General features: G+C 39.7%; 1 protein-coding gene across 1 annotated transcript in view; it reads right to left on the bottom strand.

The window, feature by feature from the left end:
* The window catches only part of HPSE2 (heparanase 2 (inactive)), a 556,398-nt gene that overhangs the window by 35,463 nt on the left and 504,389 nt on the right, over positions 1–16,546 (bottom strand). Inside the window, exon 10 of the mRNA XM_053692544.1 lies at positions 7,151–7,296. Within this exon, the coding sequence (XP_053548519.1) occupies positions 7,151–7,296 (146 nt within the window). The remainder of the gene's footprint in view (positions 1–7,150; positions 7,297–16,546) is intronic.

The following is a 16,546-nucleotide window of genomic DNA, read 5'->3' as shown; positions in this document are numbered from 1 at the left end:
CATAGTGAGGTGCAGCAACTCAAGGGCACCCTATGTCAGTATGAAGGGATTGTGGATACCTATAAAGAGCAGGTACAGAAAACTCGTAAAGAAGCTGATGGGATTTTGAAGGACTGTTTAGCCCTAGTCTGGGCACTGAGGAAGTTGAACCCTTCTTTGTATGGACAGGAATTCTCTCTCATAACGGGAATACAGATGGATTGTCCTGGCAAACTGACATGCCTACCACCTCCTAGTCCGGTCATCCCCAGGTTGACCCGCCAAAGGGTCAAGCCGGGTCTGCCGGAGTGTTCCACAACGGGGGAGATATGTGACAGACCCTTCTGTCAGGACTGAAGGAGTTAATTGTGTTTAGCTAAGAAACTAATTTCTAAAGACAGAGTTGCTGGCTCCAGCTATAATCTAATTAGTGCTAAGCATTCTATTGTTTGATCACCTCCAGAGAGAAAACGCCTAAGTGATAAGAAGGGCCAAGAGTGTCTTGTGGTTGAAGTGTTTAAGTAATATAATTCTATTGTATCATGTCAAAGGGCTTGTTCCCTCCATGTAATGTACAACAGCCTTTCAACCCCCATCTGGGGGGGGGGGGGGTTCAGACCTGCATAAATACTAGGCATAGCCTTTTAATAAATATCATTCTGTTTTAAACCTGAAAACTGGCTTGGTTGTGAATTGCTGATTCCCTATGCAGGACATTGTTCATCTGGTATTAACCTTGGTATCCTGTTGGTACTGTAACAGATTAGAAAACATGAACAAATAAATTACATCCTGACTTGGACATCGGGGTAGACTACCCTAGTCCACAGTGACCATGGGATTATTCTGCCCATACTTCCGGTCACTGTTCTAGCTAAAGTCAGTCCCTGTATCGGGCATGAAGTTTCACCACTCTTCCGCTTGATGTAACTTTGCATGAACTGTCCTCTGATACAGAAGATGGTGAACAAGAGTCTGCTGGAGGCAAAGATATATCCCCGCTGTGATCTTGCTGAGGGGAAGGCACCTCTCTTAGAACAGGGGATCCCACCGGCGGTGGTACTGAGGTATCCGGTTCCAGACTCTCAGGTACAGGCTGAAGATGTCTTCGGTTACGGCGTGTAACCGTCCCTCCCTCTGTAAGGACTGTGTAAGACCTTGGTTCTGGAGAGCGGCCCACTACCGTAGCAGGCGTCTTCCATTTCTTCTCATCATCCAGTTTAATTCTGACACTTTGGCCCGCTTTCAGTTCCTGTAAAGGCCTTACAGAATGTCTCCTGTCGTAGAAGAAACGATAACCCTTTTTGGCCTCTTCATCCCTCCTAAGGACTTCGTCCCGAGGAACAGGGCCAGGCGGCTTGAAGACACCCACTGAGGGTAAAGTGGTGCGAATCTGGCGTCCTAGCATCAGCTGTGCCGGGCTAAACCCGGTGGCTTGAATGGGCGTCGCCCTGTATGACAAGAGGGCTAGGTACGGCTCAGATTGCTTTAGAATGAATTTTGTTGTTTGAACTGCCCTTTCAGCCATTCCGTTGGCCTGCGGATAATGTGGACTTGACGTGGAATGTACAAAATCGTATTCCCTGCTGAAAGCACTGAACTCTGTAGAAGCAAACTGCATACCATTATCACTCACCAGCTCCATTGGAATGCCCCAGCAGACGAACAAGCTCTTCAGGCGAATGATAACGGCCTGACTTGTGATATCATTCAGGGGTGCAATTTCCAAATACCTGGAATAGTACACAACAAGAAACTTTTTCCCGTGCAGTTCACACAAATCAGCAGCTATTTTCTGCCACGGCCCCGCAGGCAGCGGAGTAGACATTAAGGGCTCCCTTCTCTGAGTAGGCCGGCGTTCCCAGCAAAAGGCACATTTAGACATGTGATTTGCAATGTTGGAGCTGATCCCAGGCCACCACACAGCTGTAGCTGCCCTTTCTCTGCACTTTGTAATGCCTAAGTGGCCATCGTGAATCCTGTTTAACATCTCCTTCCTCATGCTGACAGGAATTACAATGCGGTCTTGGAACAGCACCAACCCCTCCAGTTCCGTGAGCTGCGACCTCTCTGGCTGGTAAGCATTTAAAGACATCCAGGCTGCCCGGCTCTCGGGCCAGCCATCTTTTATGTACCTTATAACTTCTTGCAGATCTGTGTCCAAATATGTCTCTTTCTTTATCTCTTCCAGTTTCCTTGAAGAAATGGACTTAGAGGCCAGAACTGAATCAACATACACTTTCACATCCGATTCCGTGGAGGATTCTTCAGCAGCAGCCAGCGGGAGCCTGGATAGTGTATCTGCCACAACCAGTTTTTTCCCCGGCAGATGCACTGCCTGAACATTGAACCTGAGCAGTCTCATTAAAAGTCTCTGGCATCTCAAGGGTGTTTTGTCAATGTCATAAGAATTGATTAGAGGGACTAGCGGTTTGTGGTCAGTTTCCAGACTAAATTTCTCCAAACCCACTAGATAACGCTGAAAGCGCACACAGGCCCAAACTGCAGCCAGGCACTCTTTCTCAATTTGAGCGTATTTTGACTCCGCAGCCGTCAGTGTGCGGGAACAGTAGGCGATGGGCTGTAGTTTGTTGTCATTCAGCTGCAGGAGTGCAGCCCCCAACCCATAACTGCTTGCATCAGCACTAACCACAGTCTTTTTTGAAGGGTCGTAGAACCCCAGCACTGGGGCAGACCCCAGCAGTGACTTGGCATGCAGGAACGCTTTTTCCTGTGAGGGTCCCCAGACCCAGGCAACATCTTTCTTAAGCAACTCTGTGATAGGGTGTAAAACTGTAGATAAATCTGGAAGAAACTTGCCCACGTAATTTACAAGGCCCAATATCTGTCTCAGCTCATGTACATCAGAAGGGCTTTTCATCTGTTCAATAGCCCGAATTTTCTCGGGGTCCGGCTTGATGCCATCCCCGTTGATGATATGCCCAAAGTAGCATAATTCAGTTTTCCTAAAATGACATTTTTCTTTATTCAGCTTCAGCCCAGACTCTTTGATAGCCTGCAGCACACAACTCAAACTCTGATCATGCTCCTCCACTGTAGACCCATACACTAGAATGTCGTCCATGACGACCTCTGTGCCCACGTGGCCACTCAGGAGAGAACTCATTTCCCTTTGAAAGATTTCAGGAGCGGAGGATATCCCAAAGGGGAGTCTGCAGAAGCAGAACCGACCTACCGGTGTGATAAAGGTAGTCAGTTTACGGCACTTTGGATCCAGGGGGATCTGCCAAAAGCCGCTAGAAGCGTCTAATGTGGAAAAGAACTTCGCCCCAGCCAACTTCGGGGCTATATCTTCCAATGTCGGCAGCACAAATCTCTCCCTCTTCACTGCCTCATTCAACCTTTTCAGGTCCACACAGATGTGCACCTTTCCGTTTTTCTTTGCAACTGGAACAATGGGGGCACACCAATCAGTTGCTTCAACAACCTCTTCAATAACCCCCATAGACTTCATGCGCATGAGCTCTTTCTCCACTTGAGGCATGAGTGGGAACGGAATTCTACGAGGAGTAGAAATACTGTATGGGACTGCGTCACTTTTAAGTGCTATATGGACAGGTTTGCAGTTCAGTAGGCCCAACTCGCCAAACATATCTTCAGAGATCTCATTCACTCTGGCCACGAGGCCCAAGTCACAGGCTGCTTTTCTGCTCAATAAACTGTTAACACACTGACCTCGGATCACATGCACCCACATGGTGAACTTCCTCTGTTTGTACTCACAGCTGGCAAGAAATTTCCCCACACAATCAATGCGGCCACCAGGACTATGGACATTTGTAGTAACCTTCGCCAGCTGGGGCTGTCGAGGCAGTTTCATAAATTCAGCAAAAGACATTACAGTGATATCTGCTCCTGTGTCAATCTTAAAATCAACTTTGGCTCCCATTACAGTAAAAGTAACTTTCCAATCTTCCTCTGAGCTTGTCCGTTCCACAACAGACCCCACAAAAGACACTTCCTGACCCTCCTGGTCACTGTCCACCTGCATCTCCTTAATGTATTCAGTTTTACACACCACTTCAAAATGGCCTATTCTGTTACATTTTCTGCATCTTTTATCTCTGGCCGGGCATATAGCACTCTGATCATGAGCCCGGTAGCACCGTGCGCATCGGCCATGTTGCGCCCATCCACTTCTAGGCCTTTCCAGTACTTTAGATCTACCGCTCACACTGTGCCTTTCACTAGTAATTTTCCTAGACTGTTGCACTTCATCCACAATACTCTCAGACCTCAGATCAGCACTTTGCTTTTTCACCAGTTCACTCCGGCGGGCCATCCTAATAGCCCCATCTAACGTTAAATCAGGCTCTAACTGCAGCTTCAGGGAGACTTCAGCATCTGCAATTCCAATAACTATTCTGTCTCTGATTTGCTCTTCTTTAGCAACACCAAACTCACAGAATTCAGCTAGTTCATACAGGCTGCACACAAATGACTCCACAGATTCTCCCACACGCTGATTACGTTTGTGAAAACAAGCCCTCTCATGAATCACATTTCTTTTGGGCACAAAGTGGGCACTGAGTTTATCCATAACTATATCAAAGTTAACTTCTTCCCCTTCTTGGAAAGTAAAAGCATTGAACACTGGCTCCACATCTTTCCCCATAGAGTATAAAAGAGAATTAACTTGTACTTCACCACTCTCCTTGTTCAGTTTGGATGCAATCCTGAAGCGCTGAAACCGCTGACACCATGTGGGCCAAGCTGCAGGCTGAGAAAAGTCAAAAGGCTCAGGTGGGGTAAACTTTGACATCGCAATCGATCAGGAACAGAAGCGCAGTCCAGAACTTCTGACACCATGTCATGAGATGCAGGACATATGCAGGACACAGCAATGATGGTACAACTCTATTTTATTGCAGAGCATAACAATACACATCTAGTAAGGTTGATTGTACTAAACTAACTGCGACACAGACACCGGACCTAAGCCCCGCCCACATACTAGTGACATCACATCCTGCTCTCATCACATGACCTAAAACATGATTTGAAGAGACTAAGCATGTTACTAAAAAATGTAAAGTTATTATATGAAGTTTGTTTTGTTGGTTATAGGTAAACTTGAAAAAAACATTTGCTGCTTTCCACCCAATAACTATGTGTAGCCTCTGTTTCTTTCATATAGATTTCACTGCAGTATCATAGGCCAATTGCTAATATGTGTGGCTGGTTGTTATATGCACACAAACTACATTTTCAGAATAGCTGTCTTGGCCTAAATGTAGCCACCAATCAGCAAGCGCTACCAAGGTGCTGAACCAAAAATGGTCTGGCTTCTAAGCTTAAATTCTTGCTTTTCAAATAAAGATACCAAGGATAACAAAGAAAAAAATGATAATAGGAGTAAATTAGAAAGTTGCTTAAAATTGTTGCTCTATCTGCCTCATGAAAGTTTAATTTTGACTAGATTATTCCTTTAAGTAACCATTTTTAAAATGAGACAAATAAATCAAGGGAAATAAAAAAGGACACTGCAATGGTATTGTCTATATTTCTTATTATTTTAGGTGGCTTTCTGTTTAGGAAAATTCTAATTTATATACCAGGGGTAAGAGAACTAATGTGATGAAACAAAGAGCAAATTACAGAAGAAGTTTTAAATACTTTAAAAAAAGGAAATGTCAGTTATATAGAACTGTCACTGTTGAAAATAAACTACAAGAAACTTCTGAAACAAACTGTAACTAAAACAGTATTAAGAATCAAATATCAATTATTTGCATAAATTTTTTTTATGTGATAGTGTGGACCTCATCAGTGAGATGCAGTCATATCCCCCTAGGCACATTGGGCAATGGGTCCATAGTTTCCCCCCTCATTCTTAGGAAGACTTTTCCAATGGTCATACCAAGAAATAAAAAATAGCATAATAAGTTTGCCTATCACTTGTTACCACCCCAGGAGTAGCCTCTTTTTGCTCAGCATATGCCTTTTACGTAAATTAACTTGGCAGTAAAAGTAGTAGCTTCTGGGCTGGTAACTACTTAAAGAACAAGCTATTACGATACTGTTTGTTCCCTGGTTTAAGCTATTCACTTTGTGTGCAGACAAATTCTAGCCCTTGGGGAAGCCTCCATAATGGTGGTGGAGAGAAACTAGATGTGGACCTGTTGCCCAATATGACTTAAGGGATATAGATATAACTCACTGATGAGGCCCACATTAGGCTAAAAAGTATGTTTGGATTTTGCCTGGTATTTTGGGTCTGGGCTGTGTTTTAAAGGCAGGACAAGACTGATATACAGTCTTTTCGGAATTTTTTTTTCTCTCTATTAAAGGCATATGCAGAGAAAATAGAGGCTGATACTGGGGTGGTAACTAGCCAAAGATTATGAACCATGGGGAAATCTCCCTAAGAGTGATGGCAGGAAACCTGGTGTGGATCCTTTGTGCAATGTACCTTAAGGGATATGGCTTCCCCTCACTGGTGAGGCCCACACAAGACCAAAACTTTTAGAGGGGTATTGCCTGGTGTTTTGGGGCTGGACTGTGCTCCTGATTTGAAAGCTTCTCTATTTTTGTGCAATAAGCATTAAGATATTTATGTTATGTATATTGGATCACTTTACTTAATCGTATTAAGAAGATCAATATAAAGGGACATAAATATATTTATATGCACAGTAAATTATTAACTACTGAGAAATTAATTACAAAATATATAATTAAGATTTAAAACATAATGTTGTTAGCAAAGTTTACATTGTCTTGCAGTCAACAAATATACTTTGAAAACTCTCTGCTGTAGTAAACTAGGGACAAATATAAATGAGCTCATCAAGAATGTGTGCAAAATATTGTAGTGTCAATTCTGAATTCTATTTATCTGGGCCAATGCAAAAAGAAAAAAAGAAAAGAAGAGGAAATTATTGTATTTAGAGTTAAATTACAAGAAAAGCAGGCAAAATAAATAAACTACATTGCTACATTTTATTTTAACTACATATAAGCTTTTTTTTATGGAAAATAAAAATTTGAGTTTAATGTTTTAATGTTTGCAAATTCTTCCATTGCTAATTTTGAAAATCCTCATAAATAAGGTTACAGAATTAATGGTCCCTCTGAATATCAATCTTTTAAATTGTGTTTAAGGTTGGTTACTTTAGTGAGTTAATGCTGAACATTTGAAGAAACGTACTTGTGGTAACTTGTACAGTGGGCATAGATTCGGAGTTTGTCACGTATTACTTTCCCTGGGCGTGGTTTCCTCTGTATACCAGCAACATGGACTGCCAATACTTTAGGACCTACAAGCTTCTTGAAGATGAGAGACAACCAGTAATCCTGGAAACAAAGAACACATTCACATTTACATAACACTTCAGCTTACAAAGGTTTAAGCTTAACAATCATTTTTGTTCTTATTGCATTATCCTATATAATAAAAGGCCAAGTGTGTTTGTCCGAAGCTATCATGCGCAGTAGAGACTGCGCACAAGGACAAACACACCTGGCCATCCAACTGACCTGGCGTGTGGTGGAGTCGGTGTGGCCGAGTGGGTGTGACATGGGCGGGACCGGGCATGCCGCAGGCGTGCCGTGGGCGGGGCCGGCCATGACGCGGGTGTGACATGGGCGGGGCCAGATGCCGGGGCCGACAGAGAGCTTTAAAGAGAGGGGATAGAGAGAGCAGAAGAGGGGGGATAAAGAGAGGGAGAGAGCCAGCAAAAGAGAGGGGGCAGAGAGCCAGCAAAAGAGAGGGGGGAGAGTGCACAAAAGAGAGGGGGAGAGTGCACAAAAGAGAGGGGGGAGAGTGCACAAAAGAGAGGGGGAGAGAGCACAAAAGAGAGGGGGAGAGAGCACTAAAGAGAAGGGGAGAGAGCACAAAAGAGAGGGGGAGAGAGCACAAAAGGGAGGTGGGAGAGAGCACAAAAGAGAGGGGGAGAGAGCACAAAAGAGAGGGGGAGAGAGCACAAAAGAGAGGGGGGAGAGAGCACAAAAGAGAGGGGGAGAGAGCACAAAAGAGAGGGGGAGAGAGCGCAAAAGAGAGGGGGAGAGAGCGCAAAAGAGAGGGGGAGAGAGAGCGCAAAAAAGAGGGGGAGAGAGTGCAAAAGAGAGGGAGAGAGACAGCAAAAGAGAGGGAAAGAGACAGCAAAAGAGAGGGAGAGAGACAGCAAAAGAGAGGGAGAGAGACAGCAAATGAGAGGAGAGAGAAAGAGCAAACGAGAGGAGAGAGAGCAAACAAGAGGGGGGAAGAGAGAGAGCAAAAGAGAGGGAGAGAGACAGCAAAAGAGGAGGAGAGAGAGCAAAAGAGAGGGAGAGAGACAGCAAAAGAGGAGGAGAGAGAGAGAGAGCAAAAGAGAGGGAGGGAGACAGCAAAAGAGGGGGAGAGAGAGCAAAAGAGAGGGGGGAGAATGCAAAAGAGAGGGGGAGAGAGAGAGCAAAAAAGAGGGGGGAGAGAGAGAGTAAAAGAGAGGGGGGAGAGAGAGAGCAAAAGAGAGGGGATTGAGAGAGAGCAAAAGAGAGGGGGGAGAGAGAGCAAAAGAGAGGGAGAGAGAGAGAGCAAAAGAGAGGGGGAGAGAGAGCAAAAGAGAGGGGATTGAGAGAGAGAGCAAAAGAGAGGGGGGAGAGAGAGTAAAAGAGAGGGGAGAGAGAGAGTAAAAGAGAGGGGAGAGAGAGAGCAAAAGAGAGGGGAGAAAGAGAGAGCAAAAGAGAGGGGAGAAAGAGAGAGCAAAAGATAGGGGGAAGAGAGAGAGCAAAAGAGAGGGGGGAGAGAGAGAGCAAAAATGAGGGGGGAGAGAGAGAGAGCAAAAGAGAGGGGGAGAGAGAAAGCAAAAGAGAGGGGGAGAGAGAGAGCAAAAGAGAGGGGGCAGAAAGAGAGTAAAAGAGAGGGGAGAGAGAGAGAGCAAAAGAGAGGGGAGAAAGAGAGAGCAAAAGGAAGGGGGTTAGAGAGAGAGCAAGGGTTGGGACCGCTGTACTGCAAAAAAGGGCCCGTGTACATGGGCTTTAGGACTAATATTTTAATATTTCAGTAAAATCTTTACCAATATGGCAGTGAAAGTTTTTAATGCACTACAGCTGTGTAATAAATTGCATTTCACTCTACTCATTATTCCTTTTTCCTTAAAGGGACAGTCTACATCAGATTTTTTATTGTTTTAAAAGATAGATAATCTCTTTATTAACCATTCCCTAGTTTTGCATAACCAACACAGTTATTTTTATACACTTTTTACCTATGTGATTACCTTGTATCTAAGCTTCTGCAAACAGCCCCCTTTTTTCAATTATTTTGACAGACATGTATTTTAGCCAGTGAGTACTGACTCCTAGGTAGCTCCACGTGCATGAGCACAATGTTATCTATATGACAAACATGAACTAACACCCTCTAGTGGTGAAAATTTGTCAAAATGTATTCATATAAGAGAAGGCCTTCAAGGTCTAGGAAATTATAATTTCTAATTAACCTGTGCTAAGGGACTCTCTTACTTTAAATCTAACCTCTAAAAAAACATACATAGGTTTAGCTTTCAACTAAGAATACCAAGAGAACAAAGACAAATTGGTGATAAATGTAAATTGAAAAGTTGCTTAAAATTACATGCCCTATCTAAATCATGGAAGTTTATTTTTGATTAGACTTTCCCTTTAATATCAAGAAACATATATATATATAACATGTATTATTAATAACAGTCTTCAAAGACATGTAAATTAAATATATGTTAGTCTAAAATTAAAATCAGATACAAGTCAATCAATACACATGAAAATAAAAAGCCTAAAACAGAAAAAACTTGAATAAATGCAAAATTTCAAACCTATCGCCCAGGGCCGGAATTATCCACTACTCTGAAAACAAATAAAGTGCAGTTTGGTGCCAGGCTTATGATAAAGATTTCAGATTTTATTTCAGCATGTTAAAAACAGGGTACAAATCAACACAGAACCCCAGCTAATGCATTTCCTGTCTGAGTTTGTGAGCATTTGAAGCAGTTAGCCAGAACTGATGAGCCATATTCAACATGAAATTTGGGTAGGGCTAAATGCTATAGAGAGACACTTTAACAGATACTGGCAACTGATATAATCTTCAATGTAGTGGCACAATGCTTTTAGTAGTGTTGGATAAGAGCTTAGTGGCTTGTGTATTTTAGCTTACGTCTTATATATGATAACTGATATATGATAATATGATAATGATAACCAGTGGTGGCTGCTGTCAATAGTGACAGTTTGCCTCACTGTAAAATAAGCTGATATTGGTCTGGAATTATCCACTAGTCCAAGAAGATTGCAGAAGAGTCTTTTTTTAGGATTTTTCCTATATATACCATTGAGTGGACTAGTAACTGTACTGAAATGTTTACACCCTTGACAATGTCATGCATGTATTGTCAGGAGCAGGCTAATAAGGTATATAACCAACCCCAATATGCATAGACAGAAGAGAAACCAACACCCATTAGCACCAAGTATAAAACATACCAATAACTTCAAAGGGTGCCTCTTACCTTTAAAAATGGATTCCTTCAAATTAATTGGCTTATTGCCCTGGTTTTCAAACCTGTCCTCAGGCTTCCCTAACAGGCCAGATTTTGAGGATATCTGAGCTACAGCACAGGTGTAATAATCAGCTGATTTGTAAGCATGATTATTTTACCTGCTCTCACCCAACATAATCCTAAAAACATGACCTGTTAGGGAGGCTAGGGACCAGTGGTTTATTGTCATACATGAGCATACTGTATGCCTAAATTTTAGTGCACAAAGAATCCATATAAATAGCACAATAAAACAATATTATACAAAATGATATACCTTACCATCCATGCACCACTAAAATGCTATATCAAACAGACATCCACGGCTAGATAACCAATATATGTTTTGTTAGAGGTAAGATTTAAAATAAGAGAGTCCCTTAGCACAGGTTAATTAGAAATGATAATTTTTAAACCATTTTTTCCCTGTGATGCCACCACTTGCATCTTTACTATTGTACGTGTGCAACAATTAATATTCTGTCCCAAAAGAATGTGTAATGTCCATATATATAATGTCCAAATGATGTAAGCAACACCAGTTGCTGCCGATGGTGCTGTACTGTCCTCCTGTGAATGCCCTCTTAGTTCCTAAGTGACCGGAGGCAGATCTATAGGGTTTGGAGGGGAAACAGAAGCGACAAATGTGTGTATCCAGTGTGATATAAACCCCCCTGTACAAGTATACTATGCCCAGGGTACTCACACTTTGACTTAGCACACCAATGTGCTGGTAGGCGCAGACTGGCTATCAGAGCAAGCCAGCTAGCTCTCTCCGGTGCACTCTCTCGCTGTGGTAATCGTCAAAGTCTGAGCCGCTGTGTCTTTTTAGTGCTGATCTCCAGCACCAGCAGGAACTGGTAACAGACTAGCTCCCAAGGATTGGTAATGAGGATATACTTATCATGGAATCATATGCGATGGTATAAAAAATAGATTTTAATCAGTGTTAAAAACAACAACCATACAGATTCCACAAATAGATATCAGGTATATATTCTTTGCTACGCGTTTCTCGGCTGCTTATGGGCCGTTTCTTCAGGCATATTTGTATAAACATTTGAATCGGCTCTATATTGCCGCTCATTACCAAATCCTCCCTCCCCCCATCAGACCCAATAGGCGTGTAGCTGTCAGCCATTGGCTGTTGAAACACATCCAGCTGATACTTAGTAACATAATTTGAATAGATACATGTATCCAACAAGTTACAAACAATGGTATAATCATAAAAAACAATGGTATAATCATAAAACGTAACAATATAGTTGTCTACTTAATATTGCGAACTTCCTGCACATATCCTCCTCAAAACGGGCCTCCAAAAAATAGAGATTAATAAAATCTCTCGATTTCGCTTCCAATGTGTAACCAAGCTAAGAACTAAATAGGACCTATATATATTGATAATGGGCTTCATATGAAACTAAATTTCCACTATCAAATACTTGGATATGATGCATTAAGTATCTATCTAGATGATATATATATTCTCGAAATGATATACGATTTTCTCATTTGAATTTATTAAAGGGACCTCCTGTCGTAACAACGCTATTATGAATAAATTTATTTGTACTACTCCTAAATGAAATTCTTTGCTTTTGTTAACACTATATATCTAATGATAAGAATATGTGTAAAATGAATATACTGAATATAATATTAAAAAAGGTTTATTCTAAAGAATAATACATCATAAATAAGGAATGACTAAAACCTGCATATTTTAAAATAAACTCTATTGCACTATCTGAATCAGTTTGGCGAACTATTCCGTTCCTATTTTCTATATCTCTTTAGAGGTGTAAATCCTATACATGTTATTTCTAAGTGCAACCATCTCTATAATGATGGTATCCACACTGCGATGTACTCTACAATTAAAGAGATTTTTTACAACTCTTAATACGATATTTAGATTCAGTGTCTGCATTCTAATTATATACATATAATATGTATCTAAATCCTATACTGAAATAAAACATTAATTTATTGTAACAATTATACACTTAAATAGTGATATATACAGTGAACATTTTGTGAATAATACTAATTCTGTAACCCCAATTACTAGTGAATAGAGTTCCCTCCTAAATTCCAAAAAAAAAATATATATAGACTATGGTCATGGTACTATAAATAATATTACTACCCATCCGTGTAGAAGAATAGTGTGTCTTATATAAAAATATAATATGTGTAGAAAAATAGTGTGTCTTATGTAAAAATACAATATGAAGTAAAAGACCATTAATGGTCAAAGTGCTAAAAATATAAGTTGTGATTTCAAAATAACCAATGGTTTCTAATGTGTGAATATATAAATAATCAAATAATAACAGTGATGTGTGAGGTGTATCTACCTAATACTGCTGCAAGTAATAATTAACCTTATATGTGTGATACTGATAATACAAGGTGTGTATATAATAAAATATAAATACTGTGTACACTTCCAAGAATTATTGATAATGTGAACTAATAAATGTACTTCTATGTGTGTAACTAATATAGGACTTGTCCCCAATCTAGATCTATAATATATATGTAATAATGATAGAGTATATGGGGGGATACCAACATCAGTAAAAAAGAAGTGAATGTAACCATGAAATTACTAAAATAATATATGAATTAAAATTAAAAAGCAGCAGAGTCAATGACTTCGTTGAGACCATCTGGAAAAAGTGTTCCAAATTTATGGATCCAGAAAGTCTCTCTTTGACGAAGCTTAATGAATCTATTATATTTGTTGGAGGGTAAAATACTTTCAATGGGGGCGATTTTGAAACTACATGGTTCCCCCTTATGTTCTTGTATGTGGTGTCTTGAGACACTATGTTTATCAGATTCATGTCGAATGTTTCTGAAATGTTCACTCCATCTGGTGCGGATGTTACGTATTGTGCGCCCTAGGTACTGTATCCCACATTTGCAGGATAACACATAGATGACAAAAGATGAGCTACATGTGAGGTATTGTCCTATCTGATATGACCTTCCTGTCGTATGTGCTGTAATCTTTTTTGCTCCATGGGTTATATATTGACACATATAGCATCTTGATTTGCCACATCTAAAAACACCATTATGGCCCATTTTTCTATTATTATTATTTCTATTATTCGATGTATCTTTAATTGCTTTTTTGGAGATGACCACTTTACTGGGCGCTAATGATTGCTTAATGTTAGGCGCTCTCCTATATACAATGCTAGGGGTAGAATTTAAGTTTCTTTTCAGTATAGGATCTTTAAGTAAAATGGGCCAGTGTTTTTGTAATGTCTTTCTTATAAGTTTATGATTAGAGTTAAATTGAGTAACGAACAGGGGTTGTTCTTTCATATTATTTACCTTTGGTGTCTGAATATTGTTGTGATTTTTATTGGAATACAGGAGGACAGTACAGCACCATCGGCAGCAACTGGTGTTGCTTACATCATTTGGACATTATATATATGGACATTACACATTCTTTTGGGACAGAATATTAATTGTTGCATCGTCTGTATGGTGAGAGTCCATGATCCGTTCATAACCATTCGTATACATTGCTTGTCATTGTCTACATTATTAATTATTTTTTGTTTTTTATTACTTAGTTGTCATAGCGCCCTCTTATGTGTCTATCACACGTATATTTTTATTCTTTTTATCCATTTTATTGGTATTGAGAGGTGCAGCTGGTCTTTCATCCATTCATTTATGTTAGATTCATGTTAGATTCACTGATTATTTTAGCGCCCTCTAGTGTCTAAGGCTACAGTTGTTTATTAATCTTTACTATTGGCATGTCTCAAACATATGCTGGTTTTACTAGACATCCAGATGTGGGGAAAAAAGTAAACTAATGGTAAATGTATTGCAAAGTTAAATAAATTCACCGGTCCTCTCAAAAAGGAAATCCAATTGTTTGATTAAACCATAGTATACAATTATATGTGTTTATGTTATGTTCACCATAGAAACCATTACACATCCAAAATAAACAAAACAAATGTGCAGTTAACAAAAAATTAACTGTAGCCAACATGGAAACTGGATAATGAAAGTTTCATTCTTCCTTTACTGTTCCTTTAACCACCAAGTATCCTCACTGATACTGCAAACCATGAGCAGCAACAATGATATTTCACCTTAGAAAAAAAATATTAGGGGTAAATGTTGGTGCATGAGAAATGTAGATGACTATTTGAACTCAGAGGTATTTTACAGCAAAAGCAAGCACAATAAATAATATATGTACAGTATATTGCAAATCTGTTTTATTTTTTATCGATTGAATATTTTATGGGGGAGTCCAATCTAGCAGATTTGAATTTTATTTATTTATGCTTCTAAACTTGTCTTCTGCCTACACTGATTTTTTATTTTTTTTTATTTTATCCATATAAATTAAAGGTCAGGAATAGATTGCTAAACAGTTAATATCCATTAAACAGCAATTAAAATGTGAAGGGATACAGTTTCCTAACATGAAAAAAGTCTTTAAAGTTTGGACATATTTGCAAGGTTGATATGATCCACACTTGAAAGTAATCCCTATGATTTTTAATAAGTGGTGTCTGATGGAGATGAACTATGTGTGAATTCCTATCCTGTCAACACATGACAGAGGTTTTAGTAGCAATAACTCTACTTGGATCATTTCCATTTGCCAGTAAGGGACATGATTAAAACAAAACATAATATAAGTCACCTGACCCCAAAGGTACATGGAAAATTATATTACACTCTTCCATAGGAAGCGATAAGCCAAACCTTTACAGACCCTTATAATGAGGATTAATTTAAAAAGAACCAATATATAATGTTATAGACACCCACATCCACACTTAACTGATTGCATTGTTCTTGTACACAGAATGTTCCAGTCTGTGCTCAGACTGACATTTAAGGGGACACAGTACCAAAAGTATTTTTAAAATACGTTTATTACAGTGTGATCGCAATATTAGAAGAAAAACCTTTGATATAAAACTATCTTCTTTTACATACACATTTTATATGGTTCCATATATTAAAAATGCTATTTTAAAACTAAAAATCTGTGGCAACTGTCTTTTATGAGATATTAAAATCACATACATAAAATCTTGTTTCAAAAAAGAAAAGAACACCCCAAAAACACATGTATTTAAGTAACCAATGTAGGGTCTAGCTTTTTTTGGTTATTTTTCTGACACAAAAGGTAAATTTTTGATTTAACAAGATCACAATAGTGCATTTTATGATCTTTCCCAAACCTGCAATCATGTATTCAGATGCTTACTTAAAGCCCTATTTTTACTATGGGACTGAAAAGGTCTCTGGGATCATTATCCATTTCTGACAGAGTGTTCAATACCTTTTAGAGGCCATTTTGTACTTTTCAAATTCAACATCTCAAGGCACATGATAAAGCCTAAAATGTAATTTTGGAAATCTTTGCAGGTAATTCAAGACTATTTTGAAACCACCTATTATCTTCCACATGTGCAAAACACTCGGACATAGCCACAAAAGATATTGTATATGTCTATTAAAATACATGACATTGATTCATTAAAGCTCTGTTCATCATTATATGGTCTCTGTATAATCATCTTCAGTGGTTCACGCTCTACAGTTTTAGTTCTGTTAAGATCATGCATAAGAAGATATCATAAATCCTTTCAATAGTAATCCGTACATACAGAAAAAAAATAATCTGCCAGGAATAAACAAAAGTTCAGTGGCTTGCTCTGTGGCCCATTTACCACCTGGGAGAAGCTTCTTTTAGCCCAATTGTGATTTTCTCAGAGGAAACCGTTCCTAAAGTATATCAGTCTGATCTCGCCTAACAAGGTCAGTGCAGCCCCAAAACACCAGACAGTTCTCCTCTAAACAAGGGAAAGGGCAACCCCAGACATCTGTTTGGGTCTCATCAGTGAGGTGCAGCTATATGCCACTAAGCGCATTGGGCAAGGATTTCCCATTTGATTTCCTCCATGACCCATAGGGAGACTTTCCCCAGGGTCATAATACAAATACATACAGCAAGAGAAGCAATCTGGCAGCAACGA

Source organism: Bombina bombina, chromosome 9, assembly GCF_027579735.1.
Source record: "Bombina bombina isolate aBomBom1 chromosome 9, aBomBom1.pri, whole genome shotgun sequence".
Lineage (NCBI taxonomy): Eukaryota > Metazoa > Chordata > Amphibia > Anura > Bombinatoridae > Bombina > Bombina bombina.
The sequence above is the reverse complement of the archived record's forward strand: the minus strand, read 5'-3'. Positions and strand labels throughout refer to the sequence as shown.